This window comes from Chaetodon trifascialis, chromosome 3 (assembly GCF_039877785.1).
Source record: "Chaetodon trifascialis isolate fChaTrf1 chromosome 3, fChaTrf1.hap1, whole genome shotgun sequence".
NCBI classification, from domain to species: Eukaryota; Metazoa; Chordata; class Actinopteri; order Chaetodontiformes; family Chaetodontidae; genus Chaetodon; species Chaetodon trifascialis.
The window spans coordinates 19,035,219-19,062,534 of record NC_092058.1 but is presented as its reverse complement, the minus strand read 5'-3'; the positions used below and the strand labels follow the sequence as shown (position 1 = coordinate 19,062,534).

Below are 27,316 nucleotides of genomic sequence, written 5' to 3'. Positions count from 1 at the left end.
TGTGTTCGCTGCTGACCAGGTGATTTTCATCTGAAATTAAAGCTTTCATTATACGGAAATCAGGACACACAACTAAGCATGAGACCAAACCATATTATTGTCAATAAGATATAGAATACAGTCAAATAACAATGTACTCTTACTGTTAAATTGATGGTAACATTAAAAACCTCTTATCTTCAATACCAAAACAAGCTTAAGCTCACAAAAAATGGATCTAAGTAACACCACGATGCCACACGTACACACACAAACCATCCATCCAGACCATCTTGCTTGGAAAGTTTGGATTCCCGCGGCTTCCCCTGCACTTCCCTTGGCTTCATTTCAAATATTGATGCACCAGGCACTCTCCAGCTTATGTTGTTCAGTATGTCATCATACAAACCTGGCTGGTTAAAGATTCACAGATCACATATTTGGAAAATTGATATTGATATATAAATGCTGTTACTCTGTTGTGTTGGAGCAGAAACTATTTTTAGCATTGCACCAATTCTACTTTCATTTCCATCTCAAACTGCTCTCCCAGTTCACAGGTCTACGACAGATGTCATAATTAAGAATAAATATTATTCTGAATCTGCATGTCCTGTGATATCAATGTAATACACTGCAGAATACAGAATTATAAAGCTAATTGGATGAAATCAACAAACAGCAGCTTTGTGTTATTGTTTGTATGGTTTTTTTCATAGTTCCCACACTCAGCTGCCAGCTTTGAGGTTTCTCTACTGATGACAAATTGCACAAATTGGCCTTTTCTGACATTTCAATGGCTACGGATGTTCTCATGCCAAGAGCAGAGAGGGGAAATTCTCAGCATTTTCTACCCAGAATACATTGCAAAGCACAGGGACGGGGCATGGGAGGGAGGAAGTGGAGGGTAAGAGTAGGGGAGCATGGTGTAATCATCTAAAATCATTAGGCCTGATGGATTGGCCCCCGCCTGTTCCTGTCACTCGTGGTGGTGACCCAGTAGCCCCTGCCCTCGCCAGTCGTATGATCAACTATTGGCCACAATTGATTTGTGAGAGAGGGAGAGGGTTCAAAAACACTTAATTTGGTTTTAGTTTTCTGTGCACTTGTGCGTGTGTGTGTTTAAATGCAATTTGTTCTGTATGTACCTCTGTACCTTTACCTCCAGCCCCTGACCTGAAAGAGGACATAACACGCATTCATCACGCATCGTGTCTTTTTACAAAGCAAGGCGCCTCTCTTGCCCACACTCTCTTATTTTTTAATTGACAGACTGAAGATCTCATTAAATCCACAATGACTTCAGAGTGAGCTGATCCTCCTCATTGCCTTTTCATATTCAGAGAATGAAAGACCACAAAAATAAAATGCCTATGGTTTTAGTTCTTGCTATTTTCATTAGACAAGTATCTCAAGCTACACTTGAATAGGTGTCTTGTTGATGCCTTAAATGTGTCAGAACTGCTTATGTTTCAAATCTTATACGAAGAATTCACATACATTTTTTTGTTTGTCATATACAAATTGTGGTCTGGGCTGGGACACAACGGGTAGTCAAAAGCTGAAGTGTTTGCTCCACTTGTTCCCTGACACTCATGCCTCTGCTACATTACACAGGTTTTAACACTAATTTACCGCTTTGTCTGACAGCTCTCTGCTTCTGAGTGGAAAGGTTCAATGGCTCGACACTCGTGTGTGTGTGTGTGTGTGTGTGTGTGTGTGTGTGTGTGTGTGTGTGTGTGTGTGTGTGTGTGTGTGTGTGTGTGTGTGCTCTTGTGCCTGCAGATGCATTTGTGAAAGACTATAAATTGTGTGACAAGAGCTGAGGCTTTGACTCTGCCTTAGAGTCAAATGTCCTTCAATTGAATTATGACATGAACTGTTACTGTAGTGACCATGGAAATAATGAGTCCTAAATTATTGTCTTACAAATCATTCAGTGAAACTTCATTGAAGGTGTGGGACACAGTTCCAGATTATGCATATGTTAATGCCACAGAAGTTAAAGGACACAAGAGTTAAGCCTGGTTCCAGACCTCTGATTCGCCTCCCACGTCTCAGATTTGTGTACAGCTGTGAAGTGAAGCAAAATGTTAATTCACTGATTATCAGGCTACAATAAAATGCAAATTCTGTACTTAAATGCCAGTGTTTTATCCTCCTAGCAGACCTCTCTCTGTGTTGGAGCTATCCAACAAACCAAATAGTAGCGTTTGTCTAAGTGTATGGGATTCATAGAATACCATACAAACAGGCACGTGCTAGAACTGAGGTGAATGACACAATGGCATTTACAGTGAGTCACCCGCTCTAAGTTAAATATTTAAAGGAGAAATGTAATGTATTTAACACAGCGGGGGAATATCTGGCCCTTCTAGTTTTACTTTATTAATTAATTAATTATTACTTTACTTTATTAATACGTGTGCACTGTCCTGTTAGAGTCACTGCAAGAGATGAGTACAAATTAGGATGCCACTTCAACTCAACAGTAAAGAACATTAAGTTTGTCCATTCAGAACTTAGTTGTCAGACTTAAATAGAAACAGCATATTAATAAAAAATACTAATGCCTGATAGCAATGAAATAACCAGCCTTTCACTTCAGGCAGTTACTTTGAATCCCTATTGTCCAACCTAATTTGCTTCCTTGCTGTGACGTCTATCTTCCTGATTTCCAGATAGTGTGTAGGCAAAGCAGCCCGTGACCACCCATCCCTCAGTCACCGTACTTCAATGTCAGCGTGTAGTTCCAAAATTTAGTCGAGGTGTGGACACAGCAAGGAGCCCAGAAATGGTTTTTCTGAAGAAATTTTAGCTCTGACCGACTCTTCAGGTGCTATATTTGTCGCGCCCTCATTATTCAGTGTTGGTATGCTGAGTCAGAATCAAATGAATTCAAAATGATGATTAACAAAGTAGTTCAGACAAAAGGAAACAGCCACCTTTATGGAGCAGATGAGTCTCCCAGCATGAGAGCTGTCCCACCTCATCTATTTTTCATCTCTGTCTCTCTCTGTGCTTCTCTTTTTCTGTCTCTGTCCTAACTCTCCCTCTCCCCTCATCATTTACTGCTAATCATCTTTTCCATTTTATTCCCGTGATATTACAGTTTCATTTGTCTTTATCTTCCCCTCGTCATGTCTGTGTTTCTGCATGAGGGTGTCCCACATGCACACCCACTGGCCTTTCTGGAGAAGAGTGAATTGCTTTCCTTTTTGTGCTTTTATTGCTTTGCCTTTCTCAGCTTTTCTTTTGTCACAGGGTTATTGTGTCTAAGATGGAGGATGAGAGAGCTAAGACCTCCCTTCATTACGCAGTGCATTGCTTCTGTACAGAACCCCAAAGCACAGAACAACACGTAACTGTGTCTGCACTTGTAATTCTGTCTCAGCTACTGATAAGACCATACAGGAGTTATGAGTAAGGCTCGCGGTATGCTGCTCTCTCTCCTCTTTGATTCGCTGCTCCAGACATTATTTGTACTTGGAAAGTGTGCAGATACCATCGTGGTCACATTTAAGCTAAGTGATCGAGCACAGTAGGATACAGAAACAAAAATCAAGTCAGCAGCTGATTCATTTTGAGACTAAGTCACATTCATTTTGACACTCCAGCATTCAAAGCAATGACAGTTGAAAAGAGGCAACATGGAATTGTTTCTAACTTCGAGCCAATCCTGAAAATCCATTCCTGCTTATGGCACCCTCAGCCCTTCAGCCCTGCCCTGACCTAATTCGAACAGAAGCCTGAGTCTCAGCACAGCACAGCTCAGCATGGCATAGCCTGCTGTTCCTGGAATACATACGCACACTCAAATACACACACACACGCATACTGTATATGCCCACTGACTGGCCCATTTATGCATCTCCATCTGCTCACAGCAATATATCCCCCTAACAATTTCAAGTACACTTGCAGGCTTGTCATGTCATCATCTTCCCACAGTCCTTCTCCATTGTCGTAATCCCTTATTGCCCATATTCCCCCTCATGTCAAGCTGTCCACATATCAGCAAACTGGTTTCAGAAGATTTTCCTTGTGGGGTTTTTTTTCTTTTTTTTTTTAATCTCCGGCCCAAGAACTCCTGAGGGAAGCATACTCTTTGCTTTGGAGCTTAATTAGGATCCACTATATGATTTGGTTAGGGATACTGACTTTTTGTGTGTGTGTTTCAAAGCAATTTCTCTCAGTAAGTGGACCTGAAGCACACTGATATGGGCAATAAAGCACATGAAGTTGTATTAATTGAGTTTCAGCCCATTAAACAGCTAATGTGTTAGCACACAATTGCCAACATCCACCACAGACCAGCATTATCCTTCCACTGGAGCTCCAACATTTACTCTGCTTTGAGCTGCATTTTTGTCTCCACCAACTCCTGAGCAAAATAATCGTGCTGAGCTTACTTAGGGTTGCAGCAGTACCGTTTCACGTTTCACCATGGTGCATCCGGACACTTGACGCAATATTGCACTGCATAAAATCCTGTCAGACACTGGCTATTAACACTCAAGACATTGTTCAGCCCTTACATATGCCTAGATTTACAATTGTTTGCATTTTAGGCACGATTAACAAATGTTAAGCACTATTTAAGATGTAAAAATGTTTTGTTAATGGATGGTTGTGGTTGTGGTTGATGGTTGTGGAGGAACTGGGAGGAGTGGTGAAAATCCAGTGTCACTGATAACAGTACAGTAGCATATGAGGGGCAGTATTTGTCTTCAGGTATTTGATTGATCACTTTACTCCTGTCAGTGCATCTCTATGCTGCTTATATTTCTTAATATGGTCATGACATTACCTCCTTCTGCCCTCGGCCAAAGGACACAGTTTCTGGCAGCGAGTCCAACATACCAGCACCATGGCATCACTCATATTTCGGGATTACTAAAATGAGAGTGAACAAAACATGATGACACCAGCAGATTACATTTGTTGTCAGTTAAGTGTAAACATGATTAATCTCCCTTAGATTACAGTTGTGATATTTGGGGTGTAACTGTGTATGTACTTCAGTACCTCTGTACAGTACTGTTACCTCATCAGCACATAGTTAGATAAATTAAAGCAAAGTTAAGACTGTTACATAACAACTCTGGTTTATTTTTCCTAAAATAATAAATAAATGAATGAACAAATGAAAATATATTTCTTGCTTCTCACACTGTACCAAAAAACACTCTGAACCATGACTCCCAAATTACAGGATGTATTTTAGGGATTAGACTGAAGTTGAGACTAACAGCTGAGTCGGGTGATAACTCTCTGTGCCTTTATCACTACAAGTGTCCTCTTTTATATTCTATGCAGTAATATAATCCATTGTTAACATAAAAATCTTGATTATAGCAGCTTTGAGGTCTCACCCTTACATTAAGGGATCAGACTAACTGAGTTATTATGCCCTCACAGATCTCCCTTCAGCATTTTAAAGACATGTGTCTAGAATTTAAACTGCTCTGTGTATCTCACTGAAGCATTAAATCCAGCTCATAGTGCTTGCTTACACCTAGTTGTTATGCAACTGGGTTTGTTTTCAAATAAGGAGAGCGACTGTGGTTTGGTTTTACAGATCTTTGTGTTTGGAGGGCCCATAGAGCAAAGATGGCCTTTTTATGTTTCAGAGCCAGTATCACAGTTGGGTATCTCTCAGCTCTGATTGGACCAGATGGTCCTTCCCTATGTCTCACTGACCTTTCCACAGTTACCATTTTGTCATCTGCTTACATACCTTCTTGACCAACTTCTTGGCAGGACAGATGGCACAGTTGGTTGGAGTTTCAGAAACGTGATTATTGGAAAAAAAAAAAAAATACATGGCAGATAGTCAAGGAAGATCTGTATTCTCCAAACTGTACCGCATGCGAGAGAAGCTTTCTTGAGTATTATCAACATGGATATTAAAAACAAGTGCTTTCTATATGAGTTTATTTTAAATATGCACTGAACATGTATACACTGACACAGGCACCTGTGTAACACAGCAGATGGTAATAAAAAGAGAAGGGAGAAGCTACAGCTGTTAGAGAAACATGGCAGTAATAGTATATAGACTAGGGCGTTTCTTGGCTATGCAAAAAGGCAGTGCAAATTGTCTTTGTCTTGTGATGATAACATTTAAAGTGTGTCAGCAAAAGTTATCAGTATGTTCATGCTCTTTGTTGTTGTCATTGGAAATCATTAGAGCTCAGCTCTTTTTATCTCTGTGGACGTGACCACAGCCTCTTATAACGGTCTGCTAGTACATGTTTTCATCTGTGTTATGTATGTTTGTTGTATGGCAGTGAGCATACATGCATCCATGATGGCATTTGAGATCCTCATTCCTTGTTTTTAAATTCCTTTGATGTGCCAAGTGAGGCATCGTGGGGTATGCACATGAAAAGGTTGCTTGTAGCGATGGAAACTAAGCAACACCATGTTTGTATTTTAAGCAAGCGGCTCACTCAGAGACAGAAAAGAGTGATGTAATAAAGAGATTAACTGAGTGGAAGAGCGATGCTAATATTTGAACTTTTTGAGCAATGAAAGTAGAAAGACGGCCTCTTATCCAATGTTTGCACAAGATACAAAGTGTTTAGATACGGGATTTGTGCACAATAGCGCAATGTTGACCACTGGAATATAGAGTTGTTTCATTGACATGTAAGTATTTGCTCTATTTACTCTGTGAAGTATTTGCACAGTGAATTTCTGAGAACACACCCTATTGTTTGGATAGTGCCAATAAGTGTGTGTGTGTGTGTGTGTGTGTGTGTGTGTGTGTGTGTGTGTGTGTGTGTGTGTGTGTGTGTGTGTGTGTGTGTGTGTGTGTGTGTGTTTCCGCTTCCTGGACACAGGTCCCACAGTGGTGGTAAGAATGTCCTGTTAGGAACAGGAACAGCTCAGTAAACACAGTTGTTTACTTTATAATCCATCTGAAACCTTAGCTAGGATTAAGATCTCAGCAAACTCACCACACTGCTCCGCACGCATCAAATATTCTTCATAATTAAGCTCTTCATATTTTGTGAGTCTGTGGTACAAATGGGGCGGGGGGGTCTCCACTAGACTGTATTTTTTGCCCTGTCTTTCTGATTTTCAGGGTCAGTGATGTGGAAGGGGGGATTTTGCAGAGATATCAAGTGCTCAGCTAAGCTTAGTGTAACATCTGTCCCACAGCTTCTCAGAAGACTGCTGTTCCATCCTTATTGTTGATATATAGCATCTTTCCACTATAAAGTCTGTAGAAAGGTGCTTGGATGAGTGAACTGATGCTACCAATGAGAGACTCGACTGGGCTGTCAGACCAGTGTGGTATCATCTCCCTCCTCTTCATGAGTGGAAATATTTCTAATCTCACAATTTATCACTTGGATAACACAATGATGAGTTGTTATTGTAAGCCATTTTATTTGGCAGTAGTACTAAGCCAACTATTGCCAGCCAACAGCAATATAATTTTTGCTATCGTGTCCAGAATAAACTTCAGCAGTGGCAGAAAGGTTTGTTTTATGGACTGTGATGCATAGTCCACATTATGCAGAAGTTGGAGATGTTAGAGATGGTTGTCTAATACAGTGAAAATGTTACCCCACAGATCACTGACATTCACAAAGAAGGAAGTATCTTCAGACTACATGTAAACAATGTCGAGTGCCATTTGGTTACAGGAAGTCAGGGGTAGAAGGCTTCTGCTTCTGACAAATGATTTTGCAAAGCCTTTATCTGCAGTCCATCTGAACAAGAGTTGTTTTACTTAATTTGCAAGTTCAAGCAACAATGTGCCAGAGGTTCAACCAACTTAATCACTTATAATATCACTCATAAGATGTGAAATAAGATCCTCTGACCATTAAAAATGGGGAAAATATCCTCCAGTGTGTCATTATTTTATGAAAAATATGTGCCGTTGAAAGGGCAAAATAACATACAGACATTGGGATTATCCATAGTCAAAGACACATTAGTGTTCTCAGACTTTCCCAATGTTTGTGCAAACCATGTATAACACTTCCCCAGAGTCCCTTGGTCTGTCAGTGGGTGCATGGAGAATGTCAACTAAATCCTCCAGATGCAGCACAGGAATCTGCAGCGCTGACACCCTCCTCCACACAGCTGGATTCCTGCCAAAGCTAATGGCTTTTCTGTGGCAGTTTTACTTTCTTGTTGAGATTTGACCACAAGGCCTCACTCCCAGGATAATTGTTACTTTGATCAGGAAATGGAATCAGTCAGCGTTCTGTCAGCTTTGAGGTTAATAACACAAGAGAAGCTGGGGTAGGTCCCTGGATAAAGTATGTTATTAAAACTTGAGATTAAATATACTTTTTGAATACTTAAACATCTATAGTAGTAATTACTACTCGTTTAACTGATGTACTTTTTGCTGTATCCATCATTCTTTGTGCTTGCTTTACTATGACAGCTTTTACATTTGGCATGATATTCTCAGTCTTGAGGATGTAACACTTTTTGGGATCTCTTGATGTGCAGATGGGTTCATGGGACATTTGATCCAAACAAAAATGTGTTCAAGTAAATTCAAGTGTAGATGTATACACGTTGAAGGAAGAATTCACCGTAGTCCATCGTAGTTGTTTGGTCAGGCAACCAGTGTAAATACAGCAGCAGTCTAAAGTGCACACATAGCAACTTTATTATGTATACACTAAGACAAACATTTGCAAGCTGTGTGCTTGTTGCTCTGTCAGAAAATACACACTTCATTTCCTCTGAAAGCACCCGGATGGTTCACGTGAGGAAAACATTTTCCAGTGAAGAGTTGAGTAACACAGATGTAGAATATATTCCATAAGCAGTCAAACATGCTGTCCACCAAAACATCAATAATCTTCCAGTATTCAGGTTCACATATTGCATTTGAAGACAAAACAAATAAAACACATTTGAATCGATTCAAATGAGTGGTTTCCACATGCTTTCATGCTATGAATTATATATTATAGTCCACTAAAACGGAGCAACCAGAGGTTTAAGCTACTTTATGAAGTATTGTTCGACAAGGAGTTGTGGTCAGCACTTTCTTTTCTGGTCACATTAACATGAAACTGTGCCGTCCTTCCATGTTTGCTGATAAAGTATCTACAAACCAAGGAACTGGCCGGTTGTGGTTCCCCTCTGGCCACACATGCAGCTATATGTGGCTGAAGAGATACTGTTTGGCACAAACAGACACTCCCACCCTGCACACACGCACACAGACAAACACACACATAACTTCAGGGGATGTTTTTAGATTTTGTGCTTTGCAGAGGGGCACCTGCACGTATGTATGTAGGATTGTCTTGTCTTTGTCTCTTCATATGATTCGCAGCTGTCATGCAAGGGATCCACATGACTTGATAAAGGTTCATATTGCATCTTTAACCATCATGTTTTGGTAGACAGAGACATGGCTGAATGTACTTCCAACATTCATTGGCAGCACTGTTGGTATGCTGATTAGATAATCACCTGTTCCAAAACAAATATGCATTTTTTCACCACAAGTTGATGAAAGTGAATGGCTGCTCAGTGGCAAAACATCAGAGAATGAATAAAAAATATAAAATTCTGATGAGCAAGCCTCCCTCTAAAAATGCAACCACACTCATGTGGAAGTGTTGTTCTCCTCAGATGAGGTGAGCCTTGAAAATAAATTTTCAGTGTTTTTGTGACACATCTTTTGAGCAGTGTTTACCACCTGCAGTCCATTAAGAAAACAGGGACGTAACAATACCTCAGCTCTGTAAATATATTAATGCAATGCAGTACATTCATGTCACAAGGTTTAACTGTGAATGAATAATCTCAAAATGATGATATTGGCTTTGTAGCTGGCACTGGTGCAGTCAGGAGGAGGCAGTAAATTCAAGCGTTAAATAAACAAGAAGAGGTAGCAAGTCTTCCTCTTCCTCTTCCAAAGGCTTCTGTCTTTTGAAGTAGAAATATACGATAGGTTGTTGAGCATACTGATTTGTGGTTCTGAGTAAAATGGTTACACAAATTACATATCCAAGAGCACCATCATCTAAATTATCATAGTGACAAACAATATCTAAATAAAACTCTAGATCTGTCCAAACTTTTTGGGTTTCTTCAGTTGCGCAATCAATACATTGATCCATCCCACCTGACTTGTACACAGTGTTAGGTCTTGTTTGTAGGACACACAGATGTTTGGCGTTGAGGCTAATTACTGGAAAGCCTTTATATACACCTGAGTGTTCCTTCATTCCCTGTTTGCCCTGTGTGCCTCAAGCAAGTCTTTGAACAAACGTTTGTGTGTTAAACTAGAGTAAGCAGAGCCCAGTGTGTGAAAGCACCTCCTCTTCATCTTATTTACCTTTAAATTATCTGTATGGAGAAACATGTGTGTTAAGGCAGCCGAGGAGTTATGTAGGCTCGTACGCAGCTTCACCCTCAACAGCTGCATTTTTTTCACACTTTGTTCACGCTTGACTAAATCATTATTCATGTTCGAAAGTTCCTGTCCTTCCTGTGTCATGTTTCATTGCAGTTGTATTACTACTACTACATTAGTGTAATGTTCGGTTGAAACTTATACTTGTGGGTCAGGGTATTGTGCAGCTTTGGATCTCAGTCAAAAATCTCTGGAGCTCATCCAAATCACCAGAGGTTGTAAGAAATGTCTGCCTCTGCTGTTAAATGGGTCATGGGAAAATGCTAAACATTTTTTTTCTTTGCTAGTCTGGGTTATGTTGCCTTGCTTGTTTTTTACTATTGATTTTAGTTGGTAGGGAGACACAAAGAGAGAGAAAGAGAAAGAAATGTGGTTGTTTATTATAGAAGGCATCAGGGCCAATCTGGTCGCTATGCATACTTCAGCATGTCACAACAGCACAAAACTGTTCACTGTGCAGTGCTGTCTGTGTACATATTTGGGTTGCGGTGGGATGAGAGTTTCACTTTCTGATAATCGTCTCCAAATATGTCCAAATAGTATCATGTACAGTTTTACACATATTATAAATGAATGAAGAGAATGTTTTTGTTTTGTCTTGTTTTTTTTTAGTTGAACAAACCCTTTATTTTCATTTCTCTAAATATGATGTCCTATATTTTTAATAATAACACTAAAACTGTAGAATGCCATAGATAAGCAAATGTACAAAAATTATACATTTTCATAACGTAAAACTGGTAAATATATAAAAATATGTTGAAATGTTACCACAAAACAAGCCACCACAAATATGCTAAAGTGGAATGATGCTCTGTTGTGTTAATGGTTATTATATGTCTGAGCCAAGCTATGCTGAACTGTATCATACACAAAGACCTTCATAAATGCTATTGAACTACACTCTGGTTCAAACACACACACACACTCATAGATCCAGATATCTAAACAAATTAGTGTACAACGTAAAAATCTATCAAACACATCAGATAGCTGATGCTTTTGCAGTATTATTAATTTTAACTTCAGTGAAAGTCGGACAAAAACACCACGTATCAATCAGTCAATGCGATGGCCATATCAACAGCTTTAAATCTAAATCTGTTTGGTCCACTATTAAAATCTGTCTGTATGATAAACCTCAGCATGTGATATCTGTGCCTCCATACCATCCCACGATGTTGTTCCCTCTCCAAAGCTTGATTCAGCAACAACCCAGAGACTTCAGGAGGATGCTGAAGTTAAAAACAAACACAACCTGGCATCAGCAGGCTACAATTTCTACTAGCACTTAGATGTAAGCTGCCAAGTTATTAGAAAAGTTAGGTCAATTTAACATCAAAGCAGGTTTTTTTCCTTTTTTTGTTTTAGATGCAGAGCTCTATGAGTAGGTCTGACTAAACACCAGATGATAAATGGACTGAGGTCTCACTCACTGACCTGTGTGTTTGTGTTTCAGGGGAGCTTTCTCTGAGGTGGTCCTGGCTGAGGAGAAGAGGACCCAGAGGCTGGTGGCTATCAAGTGTATCCCTAAGAAGGCATTAGAGGGCAAGGAAAACAGCATTGAGAATGAGATAGCAGTCCTGCACAAGTAAGTGGGCCTTCATGATTTAAGAAATTAACAATAACAGACCTTGTATTTGTTCAGTGACATGATGTATCATAGCATGTAAGATAAAATAGCATTTTTAAGCAGTCTGTACTGTAAGCATAAACCTTTAGATGTTTGTGCAGCATTAGCCTGCATCTGAAATACTAGCCACAAGGTTCAAGATGGTAAATTTTTCATCACTGTATCTCCATTACTGTGTCATTTAAGTTGTATCACATTACTGGATATCATACATGTGTCAAGTATGATATATACTGTAGTAATATGACAAACTAGGATGAATCTAATATGCACCATACAGAGACTTGAATCCATATATTTGGAACCATATATTCAGTAAAGAAACAGCGCTTCAAATTTAAAGGGCCAGCTCACCCAAATTCTCACTAAGCCATCTGGATAGCTTTGGTTTTATTTGCTGGTATTTCTGGTGATCTGGAAAAACTGTGAGCATTTTTCAATGGAACTGCTTTCTTCTGAAGAAGCAGTTCCTGTGAAACCAGTTGACAATATGTCATGCAGCTTAACTAGAGCAGCAGCTTCTTGAGAAGCTAGATGTACCCTTTAATACCGTGTGCATTGTTACATGAAACATTGTAATATTTATCGACCTTTAACTGAAGCATACATGACAAAAACAATACATACATCAGTCAGCTTATTTAGTTTGATGTAATAAAACTTAAATTAACCGTTGAAGATCACAGTGCTGTACAAACTGTATTGTTAATGAATGCACCTTAATCCTCATTTCTGTACTCAGTATGTTGCAAATATAATTGGTTTTTCTTGTAGTTATATGCATAAAACATATAATGTTTAATTATACAAAGACAAAGGCAAGAGACAATAAGACTAGCTGTAATTGTGGAGTGGTGCAAAGGTACATCTCTTTAGATGTGGGGAATTACAGGCCACGGTGAAAATGGCTGATCTACATTGGGTCCCAAGTTATTTTTAGAGCTCTTGTTGCCTGGGTTACAGGAGACACAACTCCAGCCGATATACAGCTATGATCCCTCCTGAGGTGAGGATGGTGGAATGAGAGTGGTGGGGCTTAGTTAGCAGTTAGGTTACGAATTTGACAAACAGAGTAAACTGATGTAAACTTGGCCTGAAAATCACGGTTTGCTTGGTCTGAAGTTTGTGCACACCAATACGGAGGCTTCATTACTTATTGTAACATGTCATCCACAACACAGAGCCTGGAGATGTGGTCTGACAGAGCAGTAAGAAATGGTAAAATACACATTTCACTAATTAATATGTTTCCATTAACAATGGATCAAATGACTACATGCAACATGAAAGGCATGAGTCAGAGTGATGAACCCACAGAGAATAATGACCAACTCTGCAGCTCCCCTCAGCTCTGCTGTCTGTCACCTCGTTCTTTTGGTGTTCCTTTTTGTGACAACAGCCAGACCCAACTATCACTTAAGTAATGATTACACAAAATTGATCATGCGATATCTATCAACAATGTACTACTCCCATCACATGAAACTTAATGTCATTTTTTTAATCTTCCTATATACAGTTAATAATGTATGTTTATTGTGGCACAACACTGGAGATTTACAGTGAAGTGAACCTGCTGTCTTGTTTTTAACCACAGGAGTCAGCTGACACACAGAAACTTGACTGAAAGGGTGGGCGAACACTATATGACCCACTTTATCTCTGCTTTTCTTTCCTGTGATGCCAAAGCAAAACCTTCATTTTGACTTTTCTTACTGTAACAGTGTTTTGAATTGAATTGTATAAAGAAGTCAATTTGTTGTCAAATGGCCAGTGTGTGTTGGTCCAGATGGTGAGGCAGATGATCCTCATCGGAAACACTCAGTCAACTCATCTCTATTCTTATCACTGTTTGTAGGGTTGCTGCCCAGCCTAATGATACTTTAATACTAATGTTGCCATATAATATAATTACATTGCTTTGCTGGCTGTTCCTCCTCTTACCGTTTTATCTAGACCAAATATTTACTCAAACGCAGACATGTGCAAATACAGTGACTAATCACACTCTGCTAAGTCATTTGTAAGCATGCCAGTCAGAAGAGTCGGTGTGAAGTAGCCGCTGAGGCTGTGTTGAAAATCTGAAACAACTTATTGTCATGGCTCTATAGCACACCAAAACATGTTTGGACTCCAAATAAAAGTGTGTTTCTGGCAGCAAGCCCATTGCTCGGAATTGTACTGACCAATTCTGCATTGTTACACAGTACATGTGTGAGGCAAATAGTCAGTTGATTATTAGTGCTGTCAGTCGATTAACATATTTAATTGCGATTAATCTCATGAATGTCATAGTTAACTCATGATTAATCACAAATTAATCGCACATTTTTATCTATTCTCAGTGTCCCTTGAATTATCATTTTAATACTGTTATCAGCATGGAGAAGTGGATAGGCTTGCTTTGTGCAAATGTTTTTTTATTGAAAACAACAATGTGTAGTGTTATATTTCACACTAACATTCTCATTTTGAGCAGTCATTCACATTTGAATGGATCAAATCTCACACAATTTAACACTGTCAATAAACAGATGACAAAAAAAATAAATACTTGGTTACAAAAAAGCCCCTTCAACAACCCTTTCTAAGGGATCAAAACAGGGTGATACAAAATAAAGTTACAAAGTGCACATCATTGTAAACTAGGACTCAGCCTATGGTGCAGTTAAACCATGGCTTAAACTTTCCTTTCTTAAGTTTCCTTTGAACATAATAGCATCCATATGCCTCTGTCGAAAGCCATCCATTGTCGCCTGGTTTTGACAAGGAGGCGGTGGAGAATTCGCATTTGCCGTGTGTTTGGCCATCAAGTGGTATCTCAGACTGGATGTGCTGCGGTGATAATTCAGTTCACACCAACAATACACACAGATAACTTTGGTCTTGTCAGTCGACCCATCTGACAACTTTTTGAAACTTTCCATTCAGAATCTTGTTTGCATCCATTTCTGCGTTTCGCGCGTGACATCCACACAAACCGGTAGCCTAAGCCGTTAAAATTGATTTGCATTAATAACGCGATATTTTTGACAGCACTATTGATTATACATTTTGTTCAATGTCAAACAGCTAGGTTTCCCCAGTTTGCCACTTAGGCAAGCGAGTTCTCAGACACAGGGCATTTATCTGAAGAAACTGTATCACAGCCTTCTGCTGTAACCTGAATTTAAAAGCATCGTGTAAACCAGAAACACGGTCTCTAATGTGGTTAACAGATCCTGACTTGAGTAAGAAACACAGAGGAATCTCTGTGATTACTGTAAGAGAGAGGTTTCATATCTGCCAGCTTCACTGAGATGTCAGGGAGAGTCATTGCTGGCTGCAGAGCGACTCTGCTCTCTAATTTGCTGACTTCTATGTTGCAATACCTTGTGAGACACACAGGTGCTGACAGAGGTCAGCAGATGACTCACCAGCCCTCAATAGACATTTCAGCTCCTCGACAATCACCGTGACCAGTGTCCACCATAAGGTTGTCACCCACGCAAGCACAAAACACACCTGCACAGAAATTCAAGTGAAATGCCCTTACTGCATGTATCTGACCTTCTGTAACTCTGTGGAAGTGCATGTGCGAGCTCATGCGTGTTCACACGTGTCTGCTCACTCTGCAGGTTTAATCCATCATTCATCCTTCGCTGGCTCCAGCTCTCCTTCCTCACTGAGCTAAGCAGATGAATGAAGGTGTACGTGCATTATTACAATCTGGATCATCGCTGTAATCCATTATGAGTTCAGGCTGACGCATGCACAGTTACTTCCAGTACAGCTCAGATACATGGCTTTGTGTTGTCTTTGTCTTCCTACCTTCAAGGCTACTCAGTAACCCTCAAACACCCGTTCATAGTCTAGGTACTGAAGTAAATTACATGAATAGGATTCACACAAACAGAGTGCATGATGAGGGCGAAACACAGAATCAGTTGTTTGTTTCACACATGCACATGGTGACACACAAGGAAGGGCTGGTTATCATACTAGTGCTGTTACGTTATGATACACAAGCACCATACCAAAAATGTTCCTTAATAATTTTCCTGTTTAAGATATGAAGATCATTTTAAAATTGACTTAAATGAGGACGTACCGAATGGACAGTTGAATCAGACTAACATCATGAATCAACCCTACAAACAGCTTTTGTTTTGTCACCAAAAGTTGTAAGACTACTACCCAACCCCACATTTATCATGGTGGAAGGTGAAACAACCATTAAACCATTTTGAAAGGGAGAAGACGGGTTTAAACAGACATTACATCACCACATACCCAGGGGCAAAAGGTCAGTGAAGTCACTGTAGTTTACAATAAACAAAGTGTTGTTGTGAAGAGCAAACCTCAGAAAGTGCTTCAAGCTGAAATTTAGATATGCTGCTCATTACACCCCAGTGTCTCTCTGAGTAAGCAAATGAAACAGTTAATGGTTAACAGATGGAAAGGTTTGCGATGTCATTCAATATTGAGTTTTAATGTTCTGAGAGTCTTGAGCCAGTTTGTCATATATGCTTTACTGAAACACAGAGTATGTATTAATGTAAGTGTATGAGACATTTTGCCATTTACCCAGTGGCCTCTTTATTAGGTGAGCTGTTGTGTTGAATTGCATTTGATTGTACAGGTGTGCCTAATAAAGTGGCCACTGAGTGGAATACAAGTATGGTAACACTACGCACTGGTCAGGCAGAGGAGTACAATACCAATTTAGGTGTAGTGAGTCATATTCTCACCCCTGTTACTGCACCCACGGGTCTCAGGGGGCAGCAGAGCACAATGTTCGGCCAATTAGGGAGCTGCATTCCACCACATAGTGTAACCTCCTCTACGGTCAGTAAGAACGACGTGTGAGTGTTGGATTAAGCTCTGTGGTGTGTATGCACACTGACTGTCCCAGCCTTACCCATTGGGAAAGATTTCATACTCCAAACAAGTTTGGATTAATACAATCTTGTATTAATTTCTTGCCTTACTTCTCTTATGTCCTTCTCCGCAGGATTAAACATGCTAACATTGTATCTCTGGAAGAGATATTTGAAAGTAAATCACACCTCTACCTTGTCATGCAACTGTGAGTATTCACGTGTGGGTTTGTGTGAGTAGTTTTTGTTTTTTGTGTGACGTGCATTTCCAACTCCCTACTTGTGTTATCTCCTACACACTCCATGTCACATGCCATTAATTGCACTCTGTAACACACTTGCATGTGCATGACCACACACAGACACAAGCAAACACTGTGCTCTGCCTACTCATGAGCACCAGTGGGGAGTTCGCCCTCACACCTGCAGCCTGTCAGCCTCCCACCCATCCCAACCATCGAAATGTCAGAGAGAGAGAGAGAGAGAAAGGACAGCTCAGGATCAGGAGTACTGTTAACTGAGAGGCTTCAGAAAATGTAAATCATTTATGCATTCATCACAGTTCAACTGAGTTATTACTGACAAGTCAGCTTTCAGGCAAGACCAGGCTCCCATAGTTGTGACCTATTTTAAAGTTTAGCTTCTTTCCCTCATTTTCCTGTTTTCCTTTGTCATCTTTCCATCATGCCTTCCCCAGTTGTTCGTGGAAGCACTGGAGGCTCAAACTGCTGCAGATTTTCTGCACACAGTGTGAAGTCTCCATCTAGTGGTTTTAAAGTCTAGTATCAAGCAGATGTCAATGCACTGTCTGTGGCTTCATTCGCACCGCAGTTTGACTCCCACAGTAAAATGCTTTTGTCTTTCTGTCTTCATGTATGTGTTTGTGAGAGACATATAACATGGAGAATATTATAGCAATTATTTACTACAAGCAAAGAAAATCAGTAAGCTTCTATGTTCCCACCATGACTTTTCACACTATTCCTCTGTCGCAATCATAGTAAAACCTTTAGCTGTCTTGGTCAAATACTGGATTCCTTCCCTTATTTCCAGAAATAAGGAAAGTCCAGTCCAGTCCAGTCCAGTCTGATTTAGTGGTTGTTGTCTGCATTCTGTACTTATATTTCTGAAGCTTGGCTTCACTTTGATGAGTGAATCTCTTTATCCAGGGTGTCTGGAGGGGAACTCTTCGATCGTATCATAGAGAAGGGCTTCTACACAGAGAAAGATGCCAGTAAGCTCATTCAGCAGATTCTGGATGCCGTCAAATACCTCCACGACATGGGCATTGTGCACCGTGACCTCAAGGTCAGTCCAGGGTTGGAGATGTGATGAAAAACTGTTTCACCCTATACCCATGGATTGACTCACAAAAACCCTCCAAACTGAAAACATGGCTTTTAAATTTCTGTCATTTTCCATTATCGCAGCCAGAGAATCTGCTGTACTACAGTATGGATGAAGACTCCAAGATCATGATCAGTGACTTTGGTCTGTCTAAAATTGAGGGCTCTGGCAGTGTGATGTCAACAGCCTGTGGAACACCTGGATATGTTGGTAAAGACAACAGATACACTCTTGAATTAGAAAATCTGCTTCTAAATCATAAGTTTTATACCATGGTCTGAGTGAATGCTCTGATTGGCTGCAGGGTGTCGATTCATTCCTGATAATGGACACCAGTGAAACTTTTGCTTCATTGTAATAAATTATGTTGGCTACATATTATCAGCCTGTACCTGAAATGACTAACTATGACAACAGGCGTTCAGTCCCAGCCTCCATTTACAATTTATTACCACATGTAACATACAATGACAACAATCAGTGATGTCAGGATACCAAGCATAGTCTTCAGTGCCTCATCCCATGAGCACCACAGGATGGCGACTGTAACACACAGCTGCAAGAAGTACACGCTGCACTTATACTTTGTATCACATAAATGATCAACTCACATCCCATTCACTATCCAACTCAAGACACATGGCCTGTCATTCGTTTGTTTAAATCCTGACATTGATTTGGGGACAGTGACATGGATGGCTGCATGGCTCACTGGTCTTGTTGTTAAACATACTGTTTTCTTTGACCAGTGACCATGGTATAAGTGGGATAATGCTCTTTGAGGTTTCAGTAATCAGGAATTAATGGACTCTGTGGAGGCAACCGTCCTTCGTCCAGCCTCCCTGTCATCCATTAATTCCTGATAATGGACACCTCATCGGGCATTATCCCTTACTTGCATGGCAGGGAACACCATGCAATATAGGCATGCTGCCAATATCAAACTGTAATGTAAAATATTTGTTTTTATCCTACACCATCTACAGCCAGTCAGAGGCTTTTGACACTGCTTTCACACTCTAATTTTACTCAATAACACATGCTCAACTACAAAATTAACAGCTATGATTGTTATAGTTAATGTGTAAATAGTGCTGAACATGTGGCATTGTTACACATTTATCTTGCCTGTACACTGTATTACCTTGTTTTGTTCTTTCAGCCCCTGAGGTGTTGGCTCAGAAACCCTACAGTAAAGCAGTGGACTGCTGGTCTATTGGTGTCATAGCCTACATTCTGTGAGTATGTTTTTTTTAAGACATGGACTGAGCCTAGCATGGCATGAATGCATTTATTCTATAGAAACTTTGCTTTGAAACTGTAACAGACATGTCAGTTGTACCTTGGAAGTCATTCTCATCTCCTTGTCTTGCATGCTGAAAGCTTTTATAATGTCAGTAACAGTCATTTTAGCTTCCTGAGATGCTCCGAGTAGAAAAGCTCCTGCATGTCTGTGAGGAAACGTGACATTTGTGCTCTCATGTGTGTCTCAGGTTGTGTGGTTACCCTCCGTTCTATGACGAGAATGATGCTAAACTGTTTGAGCAGATCCTGAAGGCAGAATATGAGTTTGATTCTCCTTACTGGGACGATATCTCTGATTCAGGTACAGTACATGCAGTACAGTACATTTTTCTTCAGTTCTGTCACAATTGCATTGATGTAGATTTCATAGAGACACAGGGAATATATATATGTGTGTGTGTGTGTGTGTGTGTGTGTGTGTGTGTGTGTGTGTGTGTGTGTGTGTGTGTGTGTGTGTGTGTGTGTGTGTGTGTGTGTGTGTTGGTCCTAAAGCTACTTCCCTGACATCAGGACAGCTTTAAACCATCCTGGGTCTGCCCTAAAGCTTGTGATGATATGTGAGGGTTGTAACGTAGACTCCAGAGCCCACATGTCCTCGAAAACATATTTTGGTTTAAAACATTTGTAAACAAAGACAAGGCACTTTGACGTGCAGCAGAAATCAAGTTTTCCTCCCTGCAGCACACAGACGAAAAACTCCCAACACTGAAGGGGGCAGCCGGGGTTTGTTAGCATCCACTCACCCACCTGACGCCTCTCACCTTGAGCCAGTCCTGAGTGCAAGACAGAGACCCTATCTAATTCCAGAGTTTGTTTCCAGAGCCAGTCAAGCTCCGTCTTATACAGAGAGAGTGATGTCCCTAGTTTTCTAAGCCAGTAAATATTTTATCCGGTCCCTACCTTTCACCTTGCAGCTGTTGAGCCCACAAGCCAAGGCAATGATCCCATGTTGATTTTTTTCCCAGTCCTGGCTCTTGGACCCGGTCCCTGTTTCCCTGCTCTGGGCAAGGATTTCTCCAGCGTTCAGAACAAATGATACAGCTGATGCAGTGGCCAATTTTCTGTCATATGGGAATTACCTCAAGATTTGTTTTGTCTTGTTTAGAACAGTTAGATACTGAAATATAATTCCATTAATGAGTATCCAGTTTTATTGTACTGACGTTGTAGCATGGGCCTTCATCAGTAGACACACTGCATCAATTTTGTGCAACAGCTGGCCTTTGTAATATTGACCTTTTAAACCTTCCTTCTTTCATCATAGCGAAAGACTTTATCGTCCACCTGATGGAGAAAGACCCCAACATACGCTACACCTGTGACCAGGCTCTGCAGCACCCCTGGTACTGGTTCTATATTCCCTTTCCTCTGCAACGATGTACTCACATTGCGAAGAAGTTTTCTGTTGTCTGATTAAAACCTTGAATTTAAGTCATTTATGTGTTTTTAAGTAATCCAGGTTGAGAATGTTATGCAAACCTTGGTGTATATAAGATTGTTATTATGACTGTGGCTGTACATGTGACTTCTGTCCATTGCACAGACACACTCTTAAGCTTCCTTACCGTCTGTTTGTCAGGATTGCAGGGGATACTGCTCTGGATAAGAACATCCACGAGTCTGTCAGTGCTCAGATTAAGAAGAATTTTGCTAAGAGCAAATGGAGGGTAAGTCAGATTTCCAGTTTCTCTTGGATGCACTGTGATTTTCTTACATGCATGATTTATGTCACATGGTTTATTTCTCCTTTAGAGGACACAGAGAGAATACAGATTAGCTACATTAAAAAGTCTGGTCTTGGCCTGAACTTCAGGAGTCATTCCAGTACAGCCTTTTTTAATTTTAGCTTTTGGGATTGGATGAATTGTTAGAAACGTTAAAGATTGCGGACTGCCACAACTCCACTGGGTGTAGGAATCCCCTCAAGGTTTTGCATGGGGTCACAAGATGATTTCAGAATCATGCTACACTAAATAGTTTATTGTTATAGTTTGTCTTTAACTTTTGCTCTCTTATAGACAAATACTGTACAATTAAACTTTTCAAGTCTCTAAAAACCTCTAAAATGAAACAGTCTGAGAAGGTAAAAATCAATCTTTAAACTACTCACAGAGTTGGAGTGGCAAGTGCAGACTGCTTCGTATTTAGCAAAAAATGTCTGGAGCCACTGCTTAAGGCTGCTCGCCGAGTCCCTGTCAACTTTCACTTTCAGATGAATGAGATTTTACAGTTTTCTGGGTTCTGCATTTTTGTCTTTTCTTCTGCAGCAAGCATTCAATGCCACAGCAGTGGTTCGTCATATGAGGCGTCTCCAGCTGGGCACCAGTCACGAGGGACCCAACCCCACCCTGCCCAGTCCGTGCCGAACTCACCTGCTCATGCCAGAGGAAGACGCAGGTACAGGAATCATTTGCTCACCTCACACACATAGTTAAGAAGACTGTAGGCGTTGACAGGTGTTGTGTGGTGTTTAGTGTCACATATTTAGTTTCGTTTATGACAAACAGCATTGACGGTATGACCTCTTTGTCTCCCAGGAGCGTGTTGCGATGGAGGGTGCTCCCAGAACGTTGACGGAGGAGCTGACCCTCTGTCCAGCTGCACCTACCGCTGCCATCCAACCAGCAGGGTGTGAACCCTACACCTGCTCCACTTACCTGTCTAACCAATCCCAGCGACTTTCCAAATTTAACCCCCTCGGTGGAACCAGAGGCACCGTCTCCCCCCTTATCTGGTTAGGAATACACCGTCATTCCAACCTCTTGCCTGCAGGGGGAGCAAGCCCATTCAGCCTGAGAGGGAAGGCATAAAATGGGTTGAAAGGAGATGCACCAGAGAGAATCACTTTTACAGACCGGGCTGGTAGTTTGATGAGTTGAAATGGGGAGAGGATACAGAAGAGGGAGGGGAGGATAACCTCCTCCACCAGCATGTCAGGGGGATTGTTTTTGCCGGAGCAGGACAGAGCTTGTTGGACACTGTTTTTACTCATGATTCAACCTGTCTCTTTGTTTGTTTTATATATTTTTGTGTTGTCTTTTTAACCTCCTACTGTTAGACTTTGGAGCGTAAATCCAGGAACAATATCTGCATGATCAGGAGAGAGTTTTCCCCCCATGCATGTTATCTTAGAAATATACGCTGTTGCAGAAATGCAGTCCGATGCAAACGATGGAGTGCTGTGTGCAAAGTTTTTTAAGGTGAAAAGGCAGAGAGCATTCTTGCTGCTGTATTCAAAATGAAACTGAGTGAAATCTTGTTATTTTGCAGATCTGCATTCTATGTCTTTAAGGTGTGCTTTTAGACAATCAGTAACAGAATAGTTTATGCAATTAAAACTATCTGTGTAGCCTTTCTTGTGGCGATATAGTGTTTCCATGCAGTGGTTTGGCTTCTTGAGAGGAAAAAGGCTTCTCCCTTCTCTTTTTCTAACCCTAAACCTCTTTAACCACTCGAGCACAGGGATATATCTTTGTCTAAGGTGCCTTTAGGATATACAGTATGATGGGTTCATTTTCAGGTAGCTTCTGAAATGTTTAGTCTCTTTCTGCAGCACAGACTCTTTCTGTAACTTCATATTTTATATGTATCACATTTTCAGCTTTAAAATGCAGTTTTATGCTTTTTGTGTCAAAGTACTGTAATCTCAGAGGGGAGGCCTGCACACATACTGTACACCGCCATTATGGTCAAGTGTAGTTTGCTATTCGCTGAATCTGCTCTAAATGGAAGTAATATCATTAGTACAATATGAAATGAGTGAACCACCAATTATATTGTTAAAACCTCTCTGGAGGCCTTCACCAGGAGCCTCATTTATTTTAAAAAAAATCCTTCAAATAAATGTTTTTTAGAGGTATTTTCGAGTACTTTGGCAGCTCCCTCAATGGCACATATTAAGGAACTGTGTTCATGTATTTCAGTACAATTCCTGCAGTACAATTTGTGCAAAAAATGTGTATTTGCAAACCTGAAAAAAACATTGATCAGTGTGCTGAGCCATCCTCAAGACTAGGCTGACTTAGTAGGATCCAGGAGGTTGTGTGAATGCAAAAAAAAAAAGAAAAAAAAACTGCAACCAAATTTTGATATGCATCTGTCACCATGTACTGTAATCGTACTGTCGTTCCTTTTCTTCTTGCATTCTTTTACAGGCACATTTCCTCCACATGCAGCCTGTTCAGAAAGATGTGGATTAAAACATGCTAATATGCATCAGACTGACTCACTCCATCTTTAATATACATCCATCTGTGTTTTTTATGATTGTGTGCATGAAGAGTACGTACTCTGTATTCATTTTACATTCATCTGACTCTTTTTTTAAAAAAAAAATAACATGCATTGACAAACACCTGCCAGTGTTGGTTCTTTCACTGGATTTCATAAAGAATACTGCGCTGTAAATGAAAGGAGAATGGATTTGAGTTGTAGAGGAGCTCAATGCACATTAGTTTGGATAGCTCACAGTGAAAGTGATGCTGAGATCTTCCTCCAACATGAGCTTCATCCATCCTCTGATCGCTCCATCCACAGTTTCTTTTACATGTTTCAGTCTCTCTCTGATACAACAGTGTTGATATTTGGTACTGATGATGTTTGCATGATGTGGCTTGAAATTTGTGAATCCCGCCATCAACAATTAATAATGTGTACACTACTTGTGATGATGTTAACAGTTGCCATGAGATGAGTGCCGGATTTCATCAGATGGTTTCCATCTTTATCAAGTTCAAAAGTCTCCTGAGAAGTTTGTCTTTGCAGATGAGTGTAGATTAAGGAAAGCTCTGATAGTGGTTCAGCAGTTTAAAACAAGTTCAGTGTGCTGCTTCAAAGAGTCTTTTGAGCTTTATTCTGCATTTCTATTGGGTAGGCATTGTAGTGCATTTGGACAGTTGTGTAACTGGTGACTCCAAACAGAGCTGAGTTAAAAGAGTCATTATTTTTTTCTGGGATTTTCAGTGTGAGTTGTTTATACTTCATGAATTAATGTGACAGAGGAAGACCCAAACAAGCACGGGAAAGCTGACACTTACTGATGTTGGCAGACTGACAATATCCCAATTAATCACCCGATAATGAAAACAGCTCTTCTAATTTGACACATTGCCGCAGACGCTGTCATTACACTCCTGTAGTCTGATTTAACTCCTGTAATTTGCCCACTGATCATGTTTGATTTTGTAGCATTAATGTTCAAAGTTTTTTGTTTTTTTAACGTACTCCAGCTACTTTAGGTTCAGCACATCTAGCCCCAACAGTTCTCAAATTAATATCTATCCCACAAACCCTAAAAGAAAAAGATACATAGCAAGAGAATAGTTTGTTATAACTGAGTGCTGTGAGTGAGGGTTGAACAAATAAAACAACTCTGAATGTTTGTTCTTGTTTTGTGGAAACAGAAAATAAGGATTCTTACATTCCTCTGTAATGAAGCAAGTGATGAAAAACATAACCAAGCACCATCCCATTACCTCACCACTCAACCTCCCTGAAAATAGAAAGAGTGACATTAGAAGCTTGGTCAGGGATAAGAAGTGATACTAAACTTGCCCTCAACAGAATCTAACTACAAGTAGTTTAGATCAATTACCAGGCCAGCATTGAAAATGATCATATTTACAGTGCATACGTTTCATTTCACAGAAGATGTTTTTTGTGACGGTCCTGTGATTGCTCATGAACTGCTTTTAGAGGACCTGTGATAAGATTTATTGTACAAATGTGTATTTGTACCACTGATTTGTTGCCTCTTAAGAAATGCCGTATGGGGCTACGGTACTTACTGTATACGCAGATGCAATGCATCATGAGTTGTTGAAAAGTGACTTCTGCTCAGTGTGAAAGCCAGTGACTTGTGCTTGGAACAGATCTGTAAGTGAAACATACATTAAAATCCCTGTCTATGCATTCAGAATCTGTCTGAGTCCATTTGTACATTTCACATGGTACACATGTACTTAAAAATGCTTTCCCCACAAAAAAATCAATCTGTGCATCTTATTTCTGACAGACAATGACAAATGTATTATCAAACACAATGTGTCCTTTCAGCTGCCCATCTACCATTATGGCTTTTAAAAGAATCAAATGAATTTTTAAAATCAAATCAATCAAATGAATAATTTAATACACCTACATATGTGATTTAAAAGTTTAGCTTAACCACACCAAATTGTCACAAGCCAAATGCTGAGATGGAAGCTTTATTGCTACTCCACCAAGCTAGGCTAGTTAGCTAGTTAGCAGGACTAACTTAGCTTTTTTAACTTCATACTTGGATTTCACTTTTGTTTTATTTAAATGTAATAACAAATGGAAGTACTGAGACTTTAATTGACATAAATTAATATATTACAATCACGGGAAACAGCTAAAGGGACCAAGTATATTTATCTTTGGTCAATGCTAGCTGTATCCAGCTAGCTTTAAGTGCACAAACTTTGTCGGTGACTGTTTGGTTTTAACTGCACATTTAACATGCTGCAGGACCCTTTGTTCTAAATTATCCATTTTTTTGTCCTAAAAACATTTTATATGGTAAAATAAACATCGAGTCAGATGCTGGTATTAGCTCAAGTTTGTGTAGTTGCTCTCATGTAATAGTTTTGTGGTTTGAGAGGTTTGTCATGAAATGTTAATTTCATAGTCTGCTACATGAGGCCTCTCTCGTCCTCTCCCAGGAATGCTGGGTAATTGAGGCTTGTGGTTTGGCTGCTGCAGCATTGTACTGGAGTAGACCAGAGAGCAGAGCGAGAGCGGGAGTCTGGTGGTCAACCTCATTCAGGAGACAGTAGACAGAGTAAAAATTATGCGGTCAAACCAGGAACAAGGGACTGATTCAAAATAATGGGAGAGAAATTGCATGGATCACAAAGAGTGCTGAAAGATGGAGGCAGTGTTTCAATGTGGAAGAGTGGAAAAAACAAAGTGAAACTTGGCACCAGGTAGAGGAGAATAATTAAATCAAGGACAGAACACAGTGGGCCACCATAGTTAAAGCTAACACACATCTTCATGCATGGGTTTAATCTCTCCGACAACATGAGAGCAGAAGCACATTGATGAAGATTGTGCTTAGTCCACATCCTCCTCTCAGCCTGACTTTAGAGAGCTGTTGCCCATGCTTGCATGGAATGTGAAACAGAGACTTGATACAACAATGAGCCAGAAGTGAACCATGCTGGTATGACTGACCTCATCCTCTGAATGTTGATTTATTAGAGCCGTGTCATTAATATAAACCTCTAAAGAGCACTGAAAAATAAAATGCTGATTTGAAATTCTGCGAAGATTTATTAAGCAGTTGGTGTCATAACAACATGGCACAAATCCCCAGCACACCTGCTGTGGATGCAGGATGCAAACGAGTGTATTCACAGATTCGTAGCAGTTTGAGCGGGTAAAGAGCTGCTAAAATCTCTATTATTGGCAAAGATGGTATGACCATCATGACTATTCAGAAACCCCCTAAAGCCATTTATATTACCATGCTAGCAGCTCTGAAGCTAGGCACAGTGGTGCTTTGAGCTAAATGCTAATGTCATCATGCTAACGTGCTCAAAATGACAATGGTAACGTGGTGTTCATGCTGGCATACTAGCATTGTCAGGTGGATATGCTAACCATTTTAACCATCACAGTTTGGCAAGTTGGCATGCTAACATGTTCACAATGACAACAGTAGCTTGGTGTTAATGTTGTCAGGTGGATATCTTGTCAGGCAGATATGTTAACCATGTTCACCATTGTAGTTTGGCATATTAGCATGCTAACAAT

The 27,316-nt window shown here is 40.2% G+C and overlaps 1 protein-coding gene across 2 annotated transcripts in view; it reads left to right on the top strand.

The window, feature by feature from the left end:
- camk1b (calcium/calmodulin-dependent protein kinase Ib) overlaps positions 1 to 25,450 on the top strand; it is a 35,976-nt gene extending 10,526 nt beyond the window's left edge. The window contains exons 3-12 of one of the 2 annotated variants that reach the window (XM_070958629.1): positions 11,853 to 11,984; positions 17,020 to 17,094; positions 18,055 to 18,193; positions 18,316 to 18,442; positions 19,395 to 19,470; positions 19,726 to 19,838; positions 20,802 to 20,880; positions 21,117 to 21,204; positions 21,805 to 21,934; positions 22,075 to 25,450. In XM_070958629.1, coding sequence (XP_070814730.1) covers positions 11,853 to 11,984; positions 17,020 to 17,094; positions 18,055 to 18,193; positions 18,316 to 18,442; positions 19,395 to 19,470; positions 19,726 to 19,838; positions 20,802 to 20,880; positions 21,117 to 21,204; positions 21,805 to 21,934; positions 22,075 to 22,172 — 1,057 coding nt within the window. In that variant the 3' untranslated portion in view covers positions 22,173 to 25,450. The remainder of the gene's footprint in view (positions 1 to 11,852; positions 11,985 to 17,019; positions 17,095 to 18,054; positions 18,194 to 18,315; positions 18,443 to 19,394; positions 19,471 to 19,725; positions 19,839 to 20,801; positions 20,881 to 21,116; positions 21,205 to 21,804; positions 21,935 to 22,074) is intronic. The other variant, XM_070958628.1, reaches the window with a different exon arrangement.
- Positions 25,451 to 27,316: the final 1,866 nt, after the last annotated feature.